Source organism: Nelumbo lutea, chromosome 1, assembly GCF_056320005.1.
Source record: "Nelumbo lutea isolate HS-2025 chromosome 1, American lotus-T2T, whole genome shotgun sequence".
In the NCBI taxonomy this organism is placed as follows: domain Eukaryota; kingdom Viridiplantae; phylum Streptophyta; class Magnoliopsida; order Proteales; family Nelumbonaceae; genus Nelumbo; species Nelumbo lutea.
Window position 1 is genome coordinate 206,637,865 of NC_142684.1, and position 19,028 is coordinate 206,656,892.

Sequence of the window (19,028 nt, forward strand, 5' to 3'; positions counted from 1 at the left end):
TGACTAGTGATGTCAAAGAACTGGAAGAACCTGTGTTCTGAAATGGATTGGTTTCCTCCAGAATTTGCTAGAGAAAGTGAAATTTAGGCAAAGGGAAGAGGAGATATCTCCATTACATAAGCGTTGAAGTCCTTCTGTCTTTGTAAATTGGTATTTGATTAGGTGATAAACTAAAGGATGCAAGGCTTTTCATGCATCAATCGCATCCATGTCTTTTTCATTTCCGAACCACTTCTGGAGTTTGAACCTTGTGGGTCGTATCCTCTTCCTTTCCATGAATAACTGGCACGTGTGTCATGGCCTATATGGGCAATGATAGTATCCAGCGCACAGTGTGTACACCATAGCAATTTTGGATCCAATGTCTCCTACATTTGCATTCTGGATGAGTGTTTACTATGAGCCTCCACCATCTTATTCAGGCCTTCGAATTTTTAATGGCTGGCTTCAAATCACATAATGCATTTATCAACCCTAAGGCTTAGTTTGGAAGGAGTATAAATACAAATATGTACAGTGCAAATACATACAAAATAATACAATTTGATGGAGGATGATTTGACCCTATCTATGAAACGGTGACACGTGGACATTGACTCAGCACGAACGACAACTCAGCATTGTAGCCTAGTGCGACCAAGTGACGGGCCCATAAAGCAGCTCGCTACATTGTAGCTCACAAAAGGAGGAGCACGCCACAACGCGAGCTCCAAGTTCCACGAGCTACCTTTGAAGGGATACTCCGAGGCAACTTTAGCTCACGAGCTAGGGGAACTAGCTCGCCCGAGCTCCCAAGTAGATAAGTCATCCCAATGACCAATTCTATTAAGGGTAATCCTGAAGTGTTCCGAGCTCGCTACAAAGTAGCTCGCGAATGAGCCGCATGAGCACTCCTCAGGAAGCTTCTATCTGACAGGCCGTACCGATCAGACTGCGCCACGTCCCTTACTGACGGTGCAGTCCCCATCCTTTCGGCAGTCAGTGCCCACATCTCTCAGCAGGCGGAGGCATGCCTGCCACTTTGGAGACGTGTCACTCACCCATGTGAGAAGTACGTTACAACGGCCACTTGCACAGCCCTAGTAGGTAACAGCTGTGGTAGGAGCCCAGTGGCGGTTATGCCCGACCCGACGTGAGTGTCCCTATAAAAGCTCTCAGGGCAGAAGAGAGACTTCTTCTTGAGACCTCTAATCTCTCGAGTATAATGAGAACGCGCTATTTGCACTCTTAGCATTTGTCTCCATTTTGCTTCTCCTATAGTGTACTGACTTAAGCATCGGAGTATCCCCACCGGGTAAACTCCCCAGGGATTCTTCTTTTTCTTCACCTCAGGTACCTTCCAGGAGCCACATGAGTGCCAATTAGGAGTGACCGGATCGTGCTACATCATTTGGCGTCGTCTATGGGAATAGCTTTGAAAAGCCTTTCCCTAAACTTTCACATCTCTTTACTCTCCAAAAACTCAACACTCATGGCGTCCTCAAGCAATATCGGATGAAGCACGGAGATGAATAACTCCACGGAACAGCCCCAGCTCCCTACTATCTGTATCGGACAGTTCACTGTCCCCCTCTCAGCGGACGGGATCCCTAGTTTGAACATGCCTCTTGCAGGGGCACTCGTCGTTGCTCCACTCCCTACCACAGTCGGAACAACCTTCATTGAACCCTCGGTTGTGCCCTCAATGGCCAGCCCGAGCCAGCTGGAAGATTTGGTGCAGTGCATGCGAGCCATGCAGGCTCAAATGCAACAGTTTTAACAGTTTCAGATCTATCAATAGCACGTGCTACACCATGTCTCCCAGTGCCAGTACCAGCAGCAATTCCCCCAGCTGCCACAGCCTCAGCTCCAGCAATCGCAGCTCCCTCCTCGGCACCCAGCCTCACAGCGGGCTAGGTCCCATCATAAAGAGGAGCACCTTTCTCGCCTAGGAAAGGCCCTCCAGAACCCTCCAAGGAGCCAAGCCTCCACCTGCAGCAGACAGGACGGATTGACCACTCTGACCTCGCCATGGGCGGTCAGGTCGGAAGGACCCCAGCTCGCCAAGTCCACGTCGTCTCAGCCCTCCAAGCCCGATACACCATTCTTGGAGAACCAGTTTGAGATTCTAGCCACAGGCTTTAAGCAGGATCCCTCTATCCGTAGTCATCACCAGCGGTTCGGGCTACTTCCTGCACACACCATCCCGGATAGCACAAAGGTGAGCAGTACAAATGCCGAGCCCGCCAAGAAACAGAGACGACGACGCCGAGCTCGCTGGTCTACCACCCACGACCTGTCCGAGCTCGGAGGCAAAGAAGAAGTAAGCTCGGGTGGAGTCAAGGCTCCCTTCCTTTCAGTTCAATCCCCCCCATCTTCCGAACTCCTGGCAGTCCCAATGCCTAAAGACTTCAAACTCCCCCCTCTTGACAAGTATGATGGGTCGTTTGACCCAAATGATCACGTAGATGCCTTCCAGTCACAGATGCACCTGGCGAGAGCTAGTGAGTCGTGCATGTTCATGGCCTTCTGCACTACTTTCAGAGGAGTAGCCCGTTCATGGTACCAGAACTTGGCACTTGGATCAATAAGAAGTTCGGCATAGTTCGTGCAGGCCTTCACGTCCCACTTTGTCACCAGCAAACGGTGCCCGCGAACTAAAGAAAGCCTCCTCAGCATAGTGCAGAGAGAGGGAGAGTCCATTCGGGGCTATATCAAGCGGTTCAACGATGCTTGTCTGCAGATACCATGCATGGACCCCGTCGTACGCCTTGCAGCAGCCAAGAAAGGCGTGACACACAAAGAGTTCAAATGGCACATGGACGTCAACCAACCAGCGACCATAACCGAGTTTCTAAAGCTCACGGATAGGTTCATAGCCACCGAAGAGGAGATCAACCAAAAGGGCGAGGGCGTGCCCAAAAAAAGAAAGAGGGAAGGAGAGCATTCTAGTCAAGGGGACAACCAAAAGAAAAAGGATATAGCTAGGGGGCAAAGCCAGGTCAATTGTTCCGGACTCCTGTAGCGGACCGAGCTGATTACACTCCACTGAACGCGAAGTGGGCTGAAATCCTGATAGCGATCAAGGATGCCCCATATGTGAAGTGGCCACCCTGTCTGAAGGGGAATCCCAATGAGAGAAATAAAAATATGTATTGCAGTTTTCACAAAGATCACGGTCACAGTACCGAAAGTTGTAAAAACCTCCGCGACGAGATAGATGAGCTCATCCGTCGCGAATATTTGAGAAACTTTGTACAAAATAATAATAACAATAGTAATAAAGCAGGTCGGCAAGGGAAGCATGGTAAGGATGCTCCCGAGTCCAGTAGCAGGCCGACCAAACAACCGCAGAGGCAGCCTCTGGAGGAGAGGCAGGTTCGGGGGACCATCCACATGATAGTGGGAGGTTCGATCGTTGCGGGTTGCACTTCAGCAGCAGCTCGGACATCAGTTCATGAGGCCGCCCGGGAAGAGCAGAATCCCCCAAAGCGATCGAGGACAGAAGAGCCAATTTTCTTCACGGAAGGTGACGCGTGAGGGGTCCACTACCCCCACGATGATGCACTCGTAATAAAGCTGAGGATCAATGACTTTGAGGTCAGGCGCATACTCGTCGACTCGGGCAGCTCGGCTGACATCCTCTTCAAAGCTGCGTTGACCAGCTCCAACTGCAAAGAAGCGATTTGAAGTCTGCAGACACTCCTTTGGTGGGCTTCAGCGGAGAGGAAGTCCAGCCCCTTGGGAAAATAATAGTACCTGTGGAAGTCGACACATGGCCTTGCATGGTCAGATTCAAACACGACTTCTTGGTGGTCGCGACCCCCTCCCCTACAATGCCATAATAGGTCGGCCGATCACCCATGTCCTACGGGCGGTGGTCTCCACTTACCATTTGGCTATGAAGTTCCCAACAGACTTCGGTGTGGGGGTAGACCAAGGTGGCCGACAACCTCGAACTGGAGTGGCCTACGGAGCAAAGTGAGGAACGAACCGCGCCCATGGAAGAAACAGTTGCGGTCCCGACCTTAGCAGCCGACCTGGCTCGGACGCTTTAGATCAGTGCTTCTATCCAAGAACCTCTACGATCCGAACTGATAAGCTTCTTACTCTAAAATTTAGATATTTTTACATGGTATGCGGTAGAGATGCCCGGTATAGACCCCAACCTCATAATTCACAAGCTGAATACTGATCCTGTAGTTAGGCCCTTTAGATAGAAGAAACGCAACCTAGCCCCAGAGCGGTGGAAAGCGGTCGACAAGGAGGTCGAGAAGCTCTTCGCAGCTGACTTCATAAGAGAAGTTCACTACCCTAGCTGGTTAGCCAACCCTGTCCTGGTGAAAAAGGCCAACGACAAGTGGTGCATGTGCACCGATTACATCGACCTAAATCGGGTCTGCCCAAAAGACTGCTTCCTGCTCCCCAGAATTGACCGCTTGGTGGACGCAACCTCAGGGCACGAGTTGCTAAGTTTCTTGGATGCCTATTCGGGCTATAACCAAATCAAGATGGACCCGGCAGATGAAGAAAAGACTGCCTTCATCACGGAGTTCGATCTATATTGTTACAAGGTTATGCCCTTCGGGTTGAAAAACGCAGGGCAACCTTTCAAAGGCTTGTAAATAAGTTGTTTGCGCCATTAATTGGCAGAAAAGTAGAATGCTATGTAGAGATATGGTCGTCAAAACTCAATTTTCACATGAATTAATGCAAGACTTGCATTCTGTTTTTGAAATTTTGTGTATGTTTAATATGAGACTGAACCCAAACAAGTGTGTATGTGGTGTGACCTCGGGCAAGTTCCTAGGATACATCGTTAACCGGCGCGGCATTGAGGCCAACCCGGACAAAATTAAGGCCATCCTCCGCAGACTGAAGGCACGACTGGACCGGGCTAAAGGGTTGTGGGTAGATGAGTTACCTAGCGTCCTGTGGGCCTACCAGACCACGGAGAAGACCGCAATGGGAGAAACACCCTTCAACCTCACCTACGATACTGAAGCAGTTATCCCCGCAGAGATTGAAGTCCCTACGCTGCGACTAGAAGCATACAATGATCAGACGAATGAAGATGAGATCCGTACCAACCTCGATCCACTCGACGAAGTAAGGGAGCTCACATATATCAGGACTACAGCCTACCAGCAGATAGTAGCTCGGTACTATAACGCTAGGGTCAAGAAGCGGAGCCTCCACATCGGCGACCTAGTTCTTCGAAAGGTTATGGTACCTGAGCCCAACACTGGCAAGCTTGGGTCTAATTGGGAAGGACCTTACCGAGTGAAATGAGTACTCGGGAAGGAACATACGAGCTCGAGACCCTCGAAGGGAAACAAGTACCTCGGGAATGGAATATTGTCAACTTAAGACAATACTATCTGTAACAACTGAGTAGGCCATGAGCCACTCCCAAAGCCTAAGGGCTGAAATGCCGAGCTAACACGATCTCGACGCAATAAGATCCGGTCGCCTTTGAGGCATGAGCGAACTTCAAAAGTGAACTATAAGTCAATTCTAGAGCCTAAGGGCCAAAATGCCGAGCTAACACGATCTCAGCGCAATCTGACCCAGTCATCTCCATGACATGGGCGGACATCAAGTGAGGAGTGTAAGCAGCTCGGGCTTAAACCCCACCAAGCATAGCTTGTTCTAGTACAATGATCGAACTAGAGAATAACCGAAGAGCATATAGTTTGGGCAAATGTGGTAATCGCTTTGTCGTACGCCATAGAGATGCCTTAAATGATTTAAGGAACAGTTTGAGATAACGATTATCGAGGAGTCCTACTTCGGGTATGTAGCTCTAATAGTTAGGGTGTTGAGATTTCCTTAGCAAAGATAAAGAGAGCACATCATACATGGTAGAAAAAAGGGAGAACTTTCATTATCATTTCAAAAAAAAAAAGAGAGAGAAAAATGACAATGCAATAACCGATCTAAACAGCTCGGGAAAGTCTGACTGTCACCGGGCACAACCGCCCAACCAAAGACCTTTGAAAGACCGGGTTTATGGCACTCGGAAGCCACCAGAAGTCCAGAGAAACACCGCCTCAGGGATCCGCCTCCTCATCCTCTAGGGAGTCAGGCTCCTCTTCCTCCGCTTGGTCTATCATCTCGGGAGATAGACCCTTCATAGTGGTGCTGCTGAGGTTGAGCCCGGAGAGCTTCTTCCAAACCAGCCACCGACAGAGCTTAAACCCAAAGCGGTATGAACTCGATCCATATTCCACCTAGAGGTCATGGTATTCCTAGGAGTCTTTAAAATCCCAGACCGCTTTCTATCGTTCAGCCCCCACCATCTGATCAAAGTTTCGAGTCCGATCTAGAAGAGTGGACTCCAAGTCCCGCACCTGCTGCCTGAGGAGCTCCCTCTCTGCCGCCATCCTCGATGACTCCTCCCTATAACGCTCACTCTCTTCAGAAAGCCGGGCTATTTGAGCCTCCTGGTTGTGGACGAGTAGCTCTTGAGACTCGCTCCCCTTCTCGCCCTGGATCTTCTTGTTAGCAGCCCGCTGGTCGAGAGCATCAACACAGTGGATGCTCGTTTGGAGAGCCATGGCATGGATAGCAAAATTCACTTGCCAACAAAAGAGAAGATCAGAGGACAGTGGAAAGGGGAAAAATGAGAGAAGAAGAGGAAAGGAGTCACTTACCACCATGCAGTGGGCGGAGGCGAATGCGGCGAGGTCCCCGGGCTCCATATTCCCCCAGTGAGCGACCTCATCATTACTAATCGCCTTCCGGCTCCTCCGACGAGCCACGAGGTAGTCGTTCACCCCTTCCCAGTTTCCCACTAGGAACCAGGGGTAAGGGCGTGGCTGGAGGGGGTTATAGGGAGCCTCCCCCTACTGAGGGAGCTCGTCCCCTCCGAAACCGACCCCACTAGTTCCCTCGGGTGGGGGCACCAGAATCTCAGGTGGAGGGGAGGATAAAACCTGCTCGGCAGACCCGAACTCAGTAACTCCTGAGGGGGGAGTCCGATTGGGGTGCATCCTCTTCGCATGGCGCCTCTGGCTGCTCGAGAGAAGACGGCGTGAATCGGCACTAGACATGATGGCTGCTAAGAAGAACATCAGTGTTAGTTCAGTGGGAATTAAATATATGCATGCAAATGTTAGTACAATGTCGTTACAGAAACCACGCGACCTAAAAAGATAATGTACCAGGGCTCAGGCCGGCCTGCACGAGCTTCTCCTCGGCTAAGTAGTCCGAGCAAAGGAAGCCTACTGATGCCCAGGACAACATCGTTTTCCGAGTATCGGGGTCCAGCTCAGCCTTGGGGTCCTGGATGGCGCCCCTCCAAGCAATCGAGAAGGGCCACCCCTCGGGGTTGCGGACCACAAAGTAATCCCGCTTCCAGGCAGGAATCTTATTTGACAGCTCATACAAGTGCTTATAGCTGCGACGGGGAGAGAGGTAGTAAAAGCGCCTCTCCGGAGGAACCCCAGGAGCAGTATTTTTTTATACAGAGGATAGAGGCAAAAATATCAAGGTCCAGAGGAAGACAATACTCGTAACACAAAGATATAATCCCAATCATGTTTCGAATGACATTGGGATGAATTTGGTCAATGGTGACGTTAAAGTGATTTAGCACCTCCACTATAAAGGGGTGCAGGGGGAGACGCAAGCCAGTCTCGAGCTGTTCCTGGAAGATTACTATGTCATTGGGGCTCCCACGGGAAGTCGCCAGTAGGGAGGCTGTAGACCAGGTCCCCAGGGAGGCGAAAGTAGCGGATTAGAGACCTGAGTCTCTCCGCTGTCATGGAGGAAGGGCTGAAAGTGTTAGGCTCCCTCCCCCTAGAAGTAGATGCTACATCTCCGGAGGCCTCCTAAGCCTCCGGGATCTACTCCCAGGCTCCCCCTGAGCTCGAGGGAGCATCATCATCGTCCTGACTACCGCCCCGGTGGTGGGTGTTGTATGGGTACCCAAACATGGCTGACAGCGATTGGGATTCACCAGAAGAGACGGAACAAAGCAAACTGAGGAATTCAGGTAGGCTAGATGAAGTGCGCGCCCTCAGAATCCGAAGACAGTAAGATGGCGTGGGAGAAAATGAGGACCAGGAGCCCCCCTATTTATAGTCTCCACCCTTCCAAATTGACGGCCCGGATCAAAGCAGATCCAACGGCACGCGGGCACCTTGACTGCACGCCTTCTGAAAACCGAAGGTGATTGGCAGCATGTCCTTTATAATTAAGGTAATCGCGGCCGCACAACGTTCGGGGTTAAAAGCCACTTCAGCACATTTTCGGAATTTGAAAATTCAAGAAAGTCAGAAAATTTCTTGATTCCTGCGAACGCATTTAATGTGGGTAGTCAATCAAGTTTGAATTTTGGTCAAATCAGTCTATCACGCTTCATGAACTCCTCGTGCTAAGGCAATGCTCTCAGCTCAAGGAGTGGGGGGCAATTGATGGAGGACGATTTGACCCGACCTATGAAATGGTGACACATGGGCAATGACTTAGCATGAGCGACAGCTCAACATTGTAGCCTAGTGCGACCAAGTGATGGGCCCACAAGCAGCTCACTACATTGTAGCTCACAAAAGGAGGAGCTCGCCACAACGCGAGCTCTAGGTTCCTCGAGCTACCTTTGAAGGGATACTCTGAGGCAACTTTAGCTCACGAGCTAGGGGAACTAGCTCGCCCAAGCTCCCAAGCAGACAAGTCATCCCAATAACCAATTCTATTAAGGGTAATCATGAAGTGTTCCAAGCTCGCTACAAAGTAGCTTGTGAATGAGCCATATGAGCGCTCCTCAGGAAGCTTCTATCTGACAGGCCGTACCGATCAGACTGTGCCACATCCCTTACTGACAATGCAGTCCCCATCCTTTCGACAGTAAGCGTCCACGTCTCTTAGCAGGCGGAGGAGTGCCTACCACTTTGGAGACGTGTCACTCACCCATGCGAGAAGTACGTTACAACGGCCACCTGCGCAGCCCTAGCGGGTAACGGCTGTGGCAGGAGCCCAGTGGCGGTTATGCCCGACCTGACGTGAGTGTCCCTATAAAAGCCCTCAGGGCAGAAGAGAGACTTCTTCTTGAGACCTCTAACCTCTCGAGTATAGTGAGAACGCGCTATCTGCACTCTTAGCCTTCGTCTCCTTTTTGCTTCTCCTACAGTGTACTGACTTAAGCATCGGAATATCCCCATCGGGTAAACTCCTCAGGGATTCTTCTTCTTCTTCACCTTAGGTACCTTCCAGGAGCCACGTGAGTGCCAGCTAGGAGTGGCTAGATCACACTATATCACAATTTACAAGGTTTTGCACTCTACAAATTTGTACTCCTTCCAAACTGAGCCTAAAGAAAAGATAACCATTAGATGGCCTTAAATCAAAACCGGACTAGATTGGACGGTCAAACCAGAAAAACTGGGAACCGGTCACCTGATCGGTTGAACAAGATTATGTGTAATGTTGATAGCAGCTTGGTTGTCACAATAGAGCATCATTGGTTTCTTGAAGTCCACCCCCAATTCTTTTAGAAGGGAACGTAGCCACAGTAATTTTGACACACCATGTGTCATTGCCCTGTATTCTACTTCAACTGAGGACCTAACAACTACAGATTGTTTTTTACTCCTCCATGACACAATATTCCCAGCAATCGGAGCACAATAACCAGAGGTGGATCTTCTATCATCAATACATCCTGTCTAATCGGCATCAATAAAAGCTTCCAAGTTCATGTGACCATGTTTAGCAAATAGAATACCTTTTCCTAGGGTACCTTGCAAGTAGCCCAGAACCCTTTCTGCAACAGCTAAATGAGTATCTCTGGGAGAATGGATAAATTAACTAATAACACTTACTGCATAGGAAATATTTGGCCGAGTCATGCAAAGATATAACAACTTCCTAAGAAGTCTCTGAAAAACTCCCTTATCAGACAAAAACTCACCATCTGTAGCAGAAAGCTTATGTTAGGATTAATAGGAGTGGAGATGGGTTTAGCTCCAAGTTTACCAGTTTCAGCAAGAAGATCAATGACATATTTACGCTGAGAGATGAAGATACCACCCCTAGATCGAGCAACTTCAATGCCCAAGAAATACCAAAGATCTCCCAAATCCTTGATTTCAAATTTAGAGTTGAGAAATCCTTTTAATTTACTAACCTCTTTAGTGTCATTACCCGTGACCACAATATCATCAACATAAACAATCAAGAAGGTCACCAAAGAGTTATTTCTCTTCAAGAATAGTGTATGATCAGATTGAGTTTGAGTGTAGCCAAAGGAAACAAGAGAAGCCCGAAATCTCTCAAACCAAGCTCGAGGAAACTGTTTGAGACCATAAATAGATTTGTGTAGTTTACACACCTTACCTTTCATTTCCTTCCCATACACTCCTGGAGGTAGAGACATATAGACCTCTTCATGCAGGTCTCCATTCAAGAAGGCATTTTTAACATCAAACTGGTGTAAGGGCTAGTCAAAAGTAGTAGATAGAGATAGTAAAACCCTTACTGAGGTCATCTTAGCTACTGAAGCAAATGTCTCAAGATAGTCAATGCCATACATTTGAGTGTAGCCCTTAGAAACCAACCGAGCCTTAAACCTCTCAACAGAGCCATCAGAGTGATATTTAATGGTAAACACCCATTTGCAACCCACTGGTTCCTTCCCTTTCGGCAAATCAACAATATCCCAGGTATGGTTCCTATGCAATGCATCTAGTTCGGCCATCATAGCATCCCTCAATTCAACTTGAGATAATGCTTCCGGTATAGACCTGGGTATCACATGAGAAGAAATAGAGGCAAGAAAGGAGTAGTAGGAAGGGGAGAGAAGGCTGTAAGACAAGTGTTTGGAGATACAATGGGTTGTACACTTCCGCTTGCCCTTGCAGAGAGCAATAGGAAGGTCAAGGTCTGGGACAGTCAGAGATGGGTCAATAGAGGGTTGACCTGTTGCCTCAGGAATGATGGGAGTGGCAAGATGCTCTTCTGAAGGAGGGGAAACAACCTGCACATGTTTAAATCTCTACCTTTGGTACCACCTTTGGAGAGTAGGAGCAGGAATATCGGACTCACAAGGAATATCAGAGGTAGGTCCAGTGGGAGAAGTGGACACCCCATGATCAGACTCAAAGGGCACGTCGGATTTCTCCCTCTTAGGAGGAATGCTAAAGAAGGGAGCCAACTCGGCAAATGTGACATCCCGAGATACAAAGTTGGTGCCACGAACTGGATCAAAACAACAATAACCCTTCTGTGTGGAGGCATATCCCAGAAAAACACATTTATGAGCCTTAGGTTCAAACTTGTGCCTTTGATGACTATGAATATGCACATAGCAAGTGCACCCAAAAACACAGAGAGGAAGAAAAAAGATATCATCATCCGAGAAGAGAAGACTAAAAGGGGTTTTAAAACCAAGGACCCAAGAGGGCATACGGTTGATAAAAAAAGTAGCAATAAGAACAACATCTCCCCAAAATTTTATAGGAACATGGGATGCAAATAAGAGGGATCTAGCAACCTCAACCACATGTTTGTTCTTTCTTTCTGCCACCCCGTTTTGTTGTGGAGTGTAGGAACAATGACTTTGATGAATAACCCCAAAAGCTTCAAGATAGGTGGAGAGGGTTCTCTCAAAATACTCCTTAGCATTGTTAGAACGAAATATTTTGATACGAGTATTAAATTGGGTAATGATGAGTTCATGAAATTTTTTCACAATAGCTGGTACTTCATCATTAGATTTCATGAGATAAATCCAAGTGTAACGCGCATCAATAAAAAGGATAAAGCACCTATAACCCCCCATGGTTGGCATATGATATGCCCCCTACACATTAGAGTGAACAATATGAAAAGGAGAAAGAGATCTTTTTTGCTAATTGAATAGAAATGTCTACAATGCTTTTCCAGTTCACATGACTCACAATGAAGACTCGATAAAGACACTCCTTTAAACATATATGGGAACAGATGACTCAAAGCAGAAAAAGACAATCGACCAAACCAAAAGTGACATAATAAAATTTTGTTAACAGACTCGGACACAACTAACTCTAAGGCAACTCCATGAGGTGGTCCCAAAGCTTGATCCGATGTGTCCAGCAAGTATATTATGTTTGCCTCATGGCCACTCCCAATCATCCTCTGAGACTGCAGGTCCTGAAAAACACAATGAGTGGGAAAGAATGTTATGCTGCAATTCATGGCTTTTGTTAAGCTATTAACAGATAAAAGGTTTGTGTTAAGTTTAGATACATGAAGGATAGAGGATAAGAAAAGGGTGTCAGAGGTCTTTATATCACCTTTACTAGAGATGGGGGCAAGGGACCCATCGACAAGGGATATTTTCTCTTTTCTAGAGAGAAGGTGATATGAGTAAAAAGGATTAAACAGACTGGTCATATGGTCTAATGCACCGAAATCAATAATCCAAGAGATTTTATGATTACCTGAAACTGAAGCATGATTTGCAAAAGCATGAGTACCTGAGTGAGCAAAAGCTGATGAAGATGATGTGTTGTTGGAAGGGTGAGTTGAAGAAACCGTAGCTTCCAAGTGATTTAGGAGCCTCCCATACTTTTCAAAATCCAGCTTCATTGCAACCAACTGTTCAATGGTTGATTTCTTTTCACTCTCCTTACTTCCCCCTTCAGGTACTGTAGTAACATTAGTAGTCTTAGGTTTTCCTACCTGACTGCCCTTCTTAGAGTTATTGTTATTCTTAAACCTATCAGGGAGAAGCTCAAGATGAAGCTTCTAGCATGTGTCCTTTGTATGCCTTGGTTTCTTGCAATATTCACACATATGCTCTCTTATCTTAGTGGGGCCCTTTGACTTCATTCCTGCATGTGCAAAATGTTCTGTAGGTGGACTGTGCAACTGAACCTGCCGCCTAGTCTCCTCACTACTTATCATAGCATATGCCTGTGAAAGAGTAACCTCATCTCTGGCCAAGATATTTTGTTTAATAATGTCAAACTCAGGGTTGAGTCCAGTGAGAAATTCAAACACCATATTTCTCTCCACTAGCTTTCTATACATTTCAGCATCCTTCTTACTCTCCCATACCACTGTCTCCATAACATCAATTTCCTGCCATAGGGATTTTAGTATAGAGTAGTAGATTGCTACACTCTTTTTCCCCTGTCTCAGGTTCTTCACATCACTTTTCAACTTATAAGCTCTAGCTACATTCAATTTCTGTGAATAGGTCTCCATAACACTATCCCATATCTCCTTAGCCGAAGACATCTAGAGGTAGTGCTGGCTTATATGAGGTTGCATAGAGTTGACAAACCATCCTATGACAATATAGTTCTCTTGCATCCATTTTTCAAATTCAGGGTCTGTCTCTTCGGATTTCACCTTACTGCCTGTGAGATACTCGAGTTTTCCTCTACTACAGACAGATTCTTATAGACTGTGCCCAAGCAAGATAATTTGTCCCATCTAGCTTGATTGTGGTTACACCAATCAAAACGAAATCTACTGAGCCAAGGCCAGAAACCAATACCTACTTAAACTCACTTCCTTATGTCTCCATCAATCAAACGAAAATCAAAGAACCAGAAATTTTGTCTATATAAACTTACTTGAAGTCAAATTAGAACTCGAGTGCTTGAAAAACTAGGGTTTTGCTCCATCCAGCTGTTGAGAGGAAGAGAGAAGATGCTGCCGCACCTACCAGACCAACCCAAATTCTTCCAAACCTAAACCGCCCTACTTTAACAGTCACGAGACACCTTCCAAGCACAGAGCGCCACACCCAAGCTTCACATTTCTTGGTAATCTTGAAAATCTCTAGTCAACTAAGGTTTCGGGCACCTGTAGAACAACACCGCTTCTTGGAAAAATCCAACTAGATCTAAACTCACCAAACCCTTTATCAACTAGGCAAGTGATCTTCTATACTATAGAGAACCTATCTCTCCATACACTCCCTTGATTTTAGAGTGTACGGGAACGAAGAAAAAGAAAAAAGAACTAAACCCGCTCTGATACCAAGATGTAAATCAATCCTCAAATATCAAGAACAAATTTAGGGATTAGAAAAAGTAAAGAACAAGTCTGAACAACTATACAGGAAAAGAAGATGGCGAAAAGAGAAAGTAAGAGAAGGAGTCGAATTAATCTCCATTCTCCTTTAACCCTATTTTATTAAGATCTGAAAATTAGATAATGACAAGAATGCCCTTAAGTGGGTGGCCAGCTTGGCAATTACATAAAGAGAATAAAAGAAAAATAAATAACAGGCCCATTAAGTGTGGCCCATCAACAATAAAATAAAAGATATTACAAGAGAGGATGTTAGGGCCCATTCAGCCCGGTCTCTTTAGAATTTAAATCATGTTTGAGAAGAGACAACTGGATAATCAAATCCTAGATGTAACACTTGGTAGTTTCAAAATCTATTACATAATAATAATTTCAAAACTTAAAATTGGAAGCATTATTTACTATTTAGTCTCCATTCATTTTTCAATAAGTTACTTACCCAGGTAAATGTAATTATTATTTGGGTAAATTTTTCCTGGGAAACACTTACCCGAATAAATACATTTACCCATGTGCTTTTATTTCCCAGGTAAATAAGGCAATGACCATTTTAGCCATAGAAATCTATTATTAGGAGCATTTTTGTCCCATTCAAGTATTGACAACTTTCCCCTATGGGAAAGATATTTACCCACCTAGGAAAATAAGCTTTCCCTGATCCCCACATAAAACTCAAAAAAGAACATGGGATTCTTAGTCTATGGAAACCAAAATCCCATTGACCAACTTTCCCCCTTCTCAAAATCCAAAAAATAGCCACCTTAAGGGTTTTCTTGTCATAACCTGTCCCTATTTGTATTTTAACCAAAATTCTACATACAGGATGTTAAACTTGGTTTTGAGGATTAAATTTAGGATGTGGGAAAGGTAGAAAACTTGGGCCAATCAAAAGCCCATGCAATTTTGATAAATATCATCTGATTGATTATTGCTTTTATGATACTTATGTTTATTTGATCCGATAGTTGAATAATTGCAACTCTTTCTGGGAAGAGTGCAAATACGAACACACTGGTTCATGAAAAATGCAAAGTTTAGTTTTACATTGATAAATTGTGTTCTTAGTTCTTACCAAATGGTTTAATTGTGGGTACAACACGAATTTCAGCTCAAACGGTTCTAAACGGTTCTATTGCCGGTTGAAAATGCTACTATTTTCTTAGGGGTGTTGCTGACGTGGCAGTAGTTTTTGTTTTTAAAAAAACAAAACCAACTATGTTGTCGAACACCCCCTTAATCTCCCACTGAATTTGGCTGCTAAACGTTGTATCCAGGGATCTTGCTCCATCCTGCTTTCATTCGGTAATGCAATCTCCTCCTTCAGAGTCTTGAACACCTGCCACCCATACGCCCCTAGCATGCGTCAAGTATAATACAAGTACCGTCACATCATGTATTTTTGAGAAAAAAGAAGGTTGAAAACATATAATTAAATAGTTTGACAAAAATATACATCTTTCCAATAAGAATTTATAATATGTAATTTCCAAAATTGTCCAATGAAAGAAAACCCAGAAAGTCATTAATTCGAAATCAATGAGCATCCACAATTTGGAGGATGTCTCAAACTCTCAATCAAGATCTGTGTGAAACTTGGAACCCAATTTAGCATTGGGATAAATAGAATCAATATCAAGAACATCAGGACTTTTGTGATCTTTGTTGTCGGGTATATTCCCAGAGAGCAATTGCACCACTGACGTGAACATTGAGCGATCTAACAACTCCTAACTGAGGAATCTCAACACAAGCATCTAGGACATGGATTATATCTACGGGTATGCCCTCCTTTTCACGACCAAGAACCAGAACCTGCAAAAGAACCAAACAGCGTTTCCACTCATTTTGACTAAACTTGAAAGTATAAGGATCCTCCTACGAAGTTGGGTTGCATTCTCTCAAAATACAAGTGAAAATTCTAAACATACAGTAGGTAATCCTCATGGTATACATTACTTTGCCTTCATGCATGGTATACAATTTATATACTAAAAACTGTAATAACAACTCCATAGAAATGCCACGAGAATATAAACTATAAGAGTGTTGCAAGTATCACATTTCCTTTAATGTAGAATACTATATATTCGTTGTTAAGTTTAAGAAAATTTTATGAGAGGCAACAGAGGTGAGTTTGAGAGTAAGTTCTGTGAAAGATCAATATAACTTGTGTGCTTTACAAGATCTCCATTTACAAAAGGAGGAAAAGGAAATAAATATCTATGATGTCTTCTTGTTCGAATGCTTAGACACAAGTTGCATCGCATGTACATTTCTTACTTAAAAGGAGTGTTGGAATATTGGCCTGTCAAGGTAAGTCATAAGTCAGAGCCTAGTTAATTGGTGTGGGAGGATGGTCTGTCTGTGCTTGAAGGCTGGAAAGGTGAGCAAGGAAAATCCCGATAATCTATCCTGTGATTCTGAAAAGCTCATGCTGTTTTGAAAGCAAACAGAGAGCAAAAGTGGTTATCTGTCACTTTCTTCTTCTGTCCTGTCCCTGCTATTTAAGTGGGGGGAACTTTCTGGAGATTTCCTCGTTGGTGTTACTTCATTGACTCTTCATTAGTATTAATGCTCATGGGATTGTGTGCTCCAAATTCCAAGCCAATTCCTCTTTTTCGAGTTATATCACGTGTCCTTTCTCTGTGGTAAACAGCTTTCCTTTCCTGCAGCTACACACATTCATAACTCACCTGCCTTATCGTATTTTAATTTTTGTAATCGTGTCAAATCATATTGTCAGATTAGCATCAGCCTATTTCTAGAATTCACAAAGTAGCTTACTGAATTTCAAATCTGTCACTTCCGGGTTTTACTGATCACTATGGCCATCCTTGAGAACCCTGTTCTTACTATTGGTAAACAAAATCATTGAGCTATTAAATCATGGATCCTAAATGACTTATGTTATATCTGTATTTGCACTAATAATCTCTCTCCTGCTCTTCCTTGGGAAAGAAAAGAGATCAGACTGTTGAATACCTTGTTAAGAATAATTATTTCATTGATACCATATTATAAAACTCAATTCTATATGTAAAATATATAACTACTATACTTAATAATGGATTTTATGTCATATGTTTTGGCAGGATGGACTGTGTATAAGATACTGGTCATAGAACCTAATGCAGTCAATAATAGTATGGTCTGAACTTGGGAAGTCAATAGGACAGGCACCATCTAGGTGATGCTTTGAATAGACACTTCCACATTTTGTACTAACAGTGAAATGAGTAAAGCCTAACAAATAAATAAACAAAAGAAACATATATATACATTTATTTATTGTGGCTTACCGTCTTTTTTGGAAAGGTGTATTGGTCAAGAGGTATACTATTTGTCGTCTGCTCTAAGCCCAGGATTGAGAAACCCTCTCGCTTCTTTCTCTCTAAGAATACTTTCACACTGCTTGGTGGGACCTCTATGATGGGGACCCACTTCTCAGCTGTCACACTAGCAAACGAAACAGCATGTTGTGAGTTTTTTTATCAGTAAAAGCAGGACATACTTATAAATGAAAATACGATAAAAAGTTAAATGTGAGTTTTCATGATGTACTCATTTAGAAGGGGAGCTATATAAGCACACTTAAAAATGGAGCAGGTATTCGGTGCATTGTTATTAAGATATGGTACTTCGACTCTTTTTTTTTGATAATGACACTGATTCATTTTTCTTTTTTTGATGGCGTACTTTGATTCTCAGCCATCAATAGATTCGATGAATCAGAATTTGAACAATATCCAATATTATAACTTTCATCTTTGATATAAACTAATGGGAAGGATAATTTGGCAGTAATTTGAATATTTTCTTTAAGAGGCAGGCAAGTGAAAACAATAATAACCATCAATTAAATAACAATTATAAGATAAATTAACCATTTAGACTAAAATGTTGCTGGCAAAATCAAAATGTATCCAATGAAAAGGTCAACCATAACAATTGTCAATTCTGGAACTACAATACCATTGACAGACATATCCCATAATATTGTATTTTTTTTGGAAATTTCTTATCAATAAATAATTAATTGATTGCAAGAATCACATTCAAATAAAATTTAATAAGAAAATCACCAGAGTGCAGGAGTACAAATAACACCGACTAACCTGATGAGTTGGAACTGCTTATCAGATATAATACTTGCGTCAGCAATGGCCAAACCTGCTGCTTTAAATACCTGCAAGGACATAATATTATATGGCATAAATAAAAGGATGAAAAGAGACCATTCAGAGCATCAATCAATATGAACACAAGTGCTCTTGTAGGCTTTCAGTAACAGACCTCACATGTCCGTGCTAATCCAGCAAGGTTAGGTATGCGATCAAGTAGTGATGCTACAAGGATTAACTGTTGTCGACTTGATTTTATCCTTTCCATAGTTATAGTTCTTGACTGCAGTACCTGACTTAGCAGCTGATCTTCTTTCTCCATTTCTGCTGCACTCATTAGGGTCAAGATATACCAATGCCTTTAGACAACTTACAGAAATGGAATATCCAGTAGAATTTAAGTGCAATAAAATCTTTAGTTTTCTACATATTGTAAACTATTATTTTATATTCTATGATATATTTAGTTTTATATGGAAGTGCAAATCCTCCATCAGTTGTGAATAGGAGATCTTGAGGGTCAAGTACCTAAGATTTAAAATGTTAGTGCTGATGGAAATATCAATCACTTGAAAATAAGAAACATGTATGGAATTTTAAAAAAATCATATAGATTTATTATAAAAATTTTAAAACAATGTAAGTTATTGATATATGGAGATATTTGTTAATATCTTTTAAAATAATATGAAACTTTGGGAATAAATGAACAAAGGTTACAATAAATTTACAAGAATAGTTCTTTCCATATAAAATTGTTGTTGGGCTCTTGGTTGTAAACATTTTCTTTTTTGATAAAAGGTATAAATTCCATTACTAAACGGCCTCATCAATTAACTTACAAAAAGCAAAGGTCACCTATACAGTGACTCGGTGAGTGACTGTAAACTGAGTCTC

General features: G+C 43.7%; 1 protein-coding gene across 2 annotated transcripts in view; it reads right to left on the reverse strand.

Annotated features, from left to right (window-relative positions):
• Positions 1 to 15,406: 15,406 nt before the first annotated feature.
• Positions 15,407 to 19,028, reverse strand: part of LOC148880596 (tRNA/rRNA methyltransferase (SpoU) family protein) — a 127,021-nt gene continuing 123,399 nt past the window's right edge. The window contains exons 32-35 of one of the 2 annotated variants that reach the window (XM_088962550.1): positions 18,304 to 18,455; positions 18,126 to 18,196; positions 17,310 to 17,466; positions 15,407 to 15,822 (exon numbers count right to left, since the gene is read on the reverse strand). In XM_088962550.1, the coding sequence (XP_088818676.1) occupies positions 15,652 to 15,822; positions 17,310 to 17,466; positions 18,126 to 18,196; positions 18,304 to 18,455 (551 nt within the window). In that variant the 3' untranslated portion in view covers positions 15,407 to 15,651. Of the gene's footprint in view, positions 15,823 to 17,309; positions 17,467 to 18,125; positions 18,197 to 18,303; positions 18,459 to 19,028 lie in introns of both variants that reach the window. The other variant, XM_088962549.1, reaches the window with a different exon arrangement.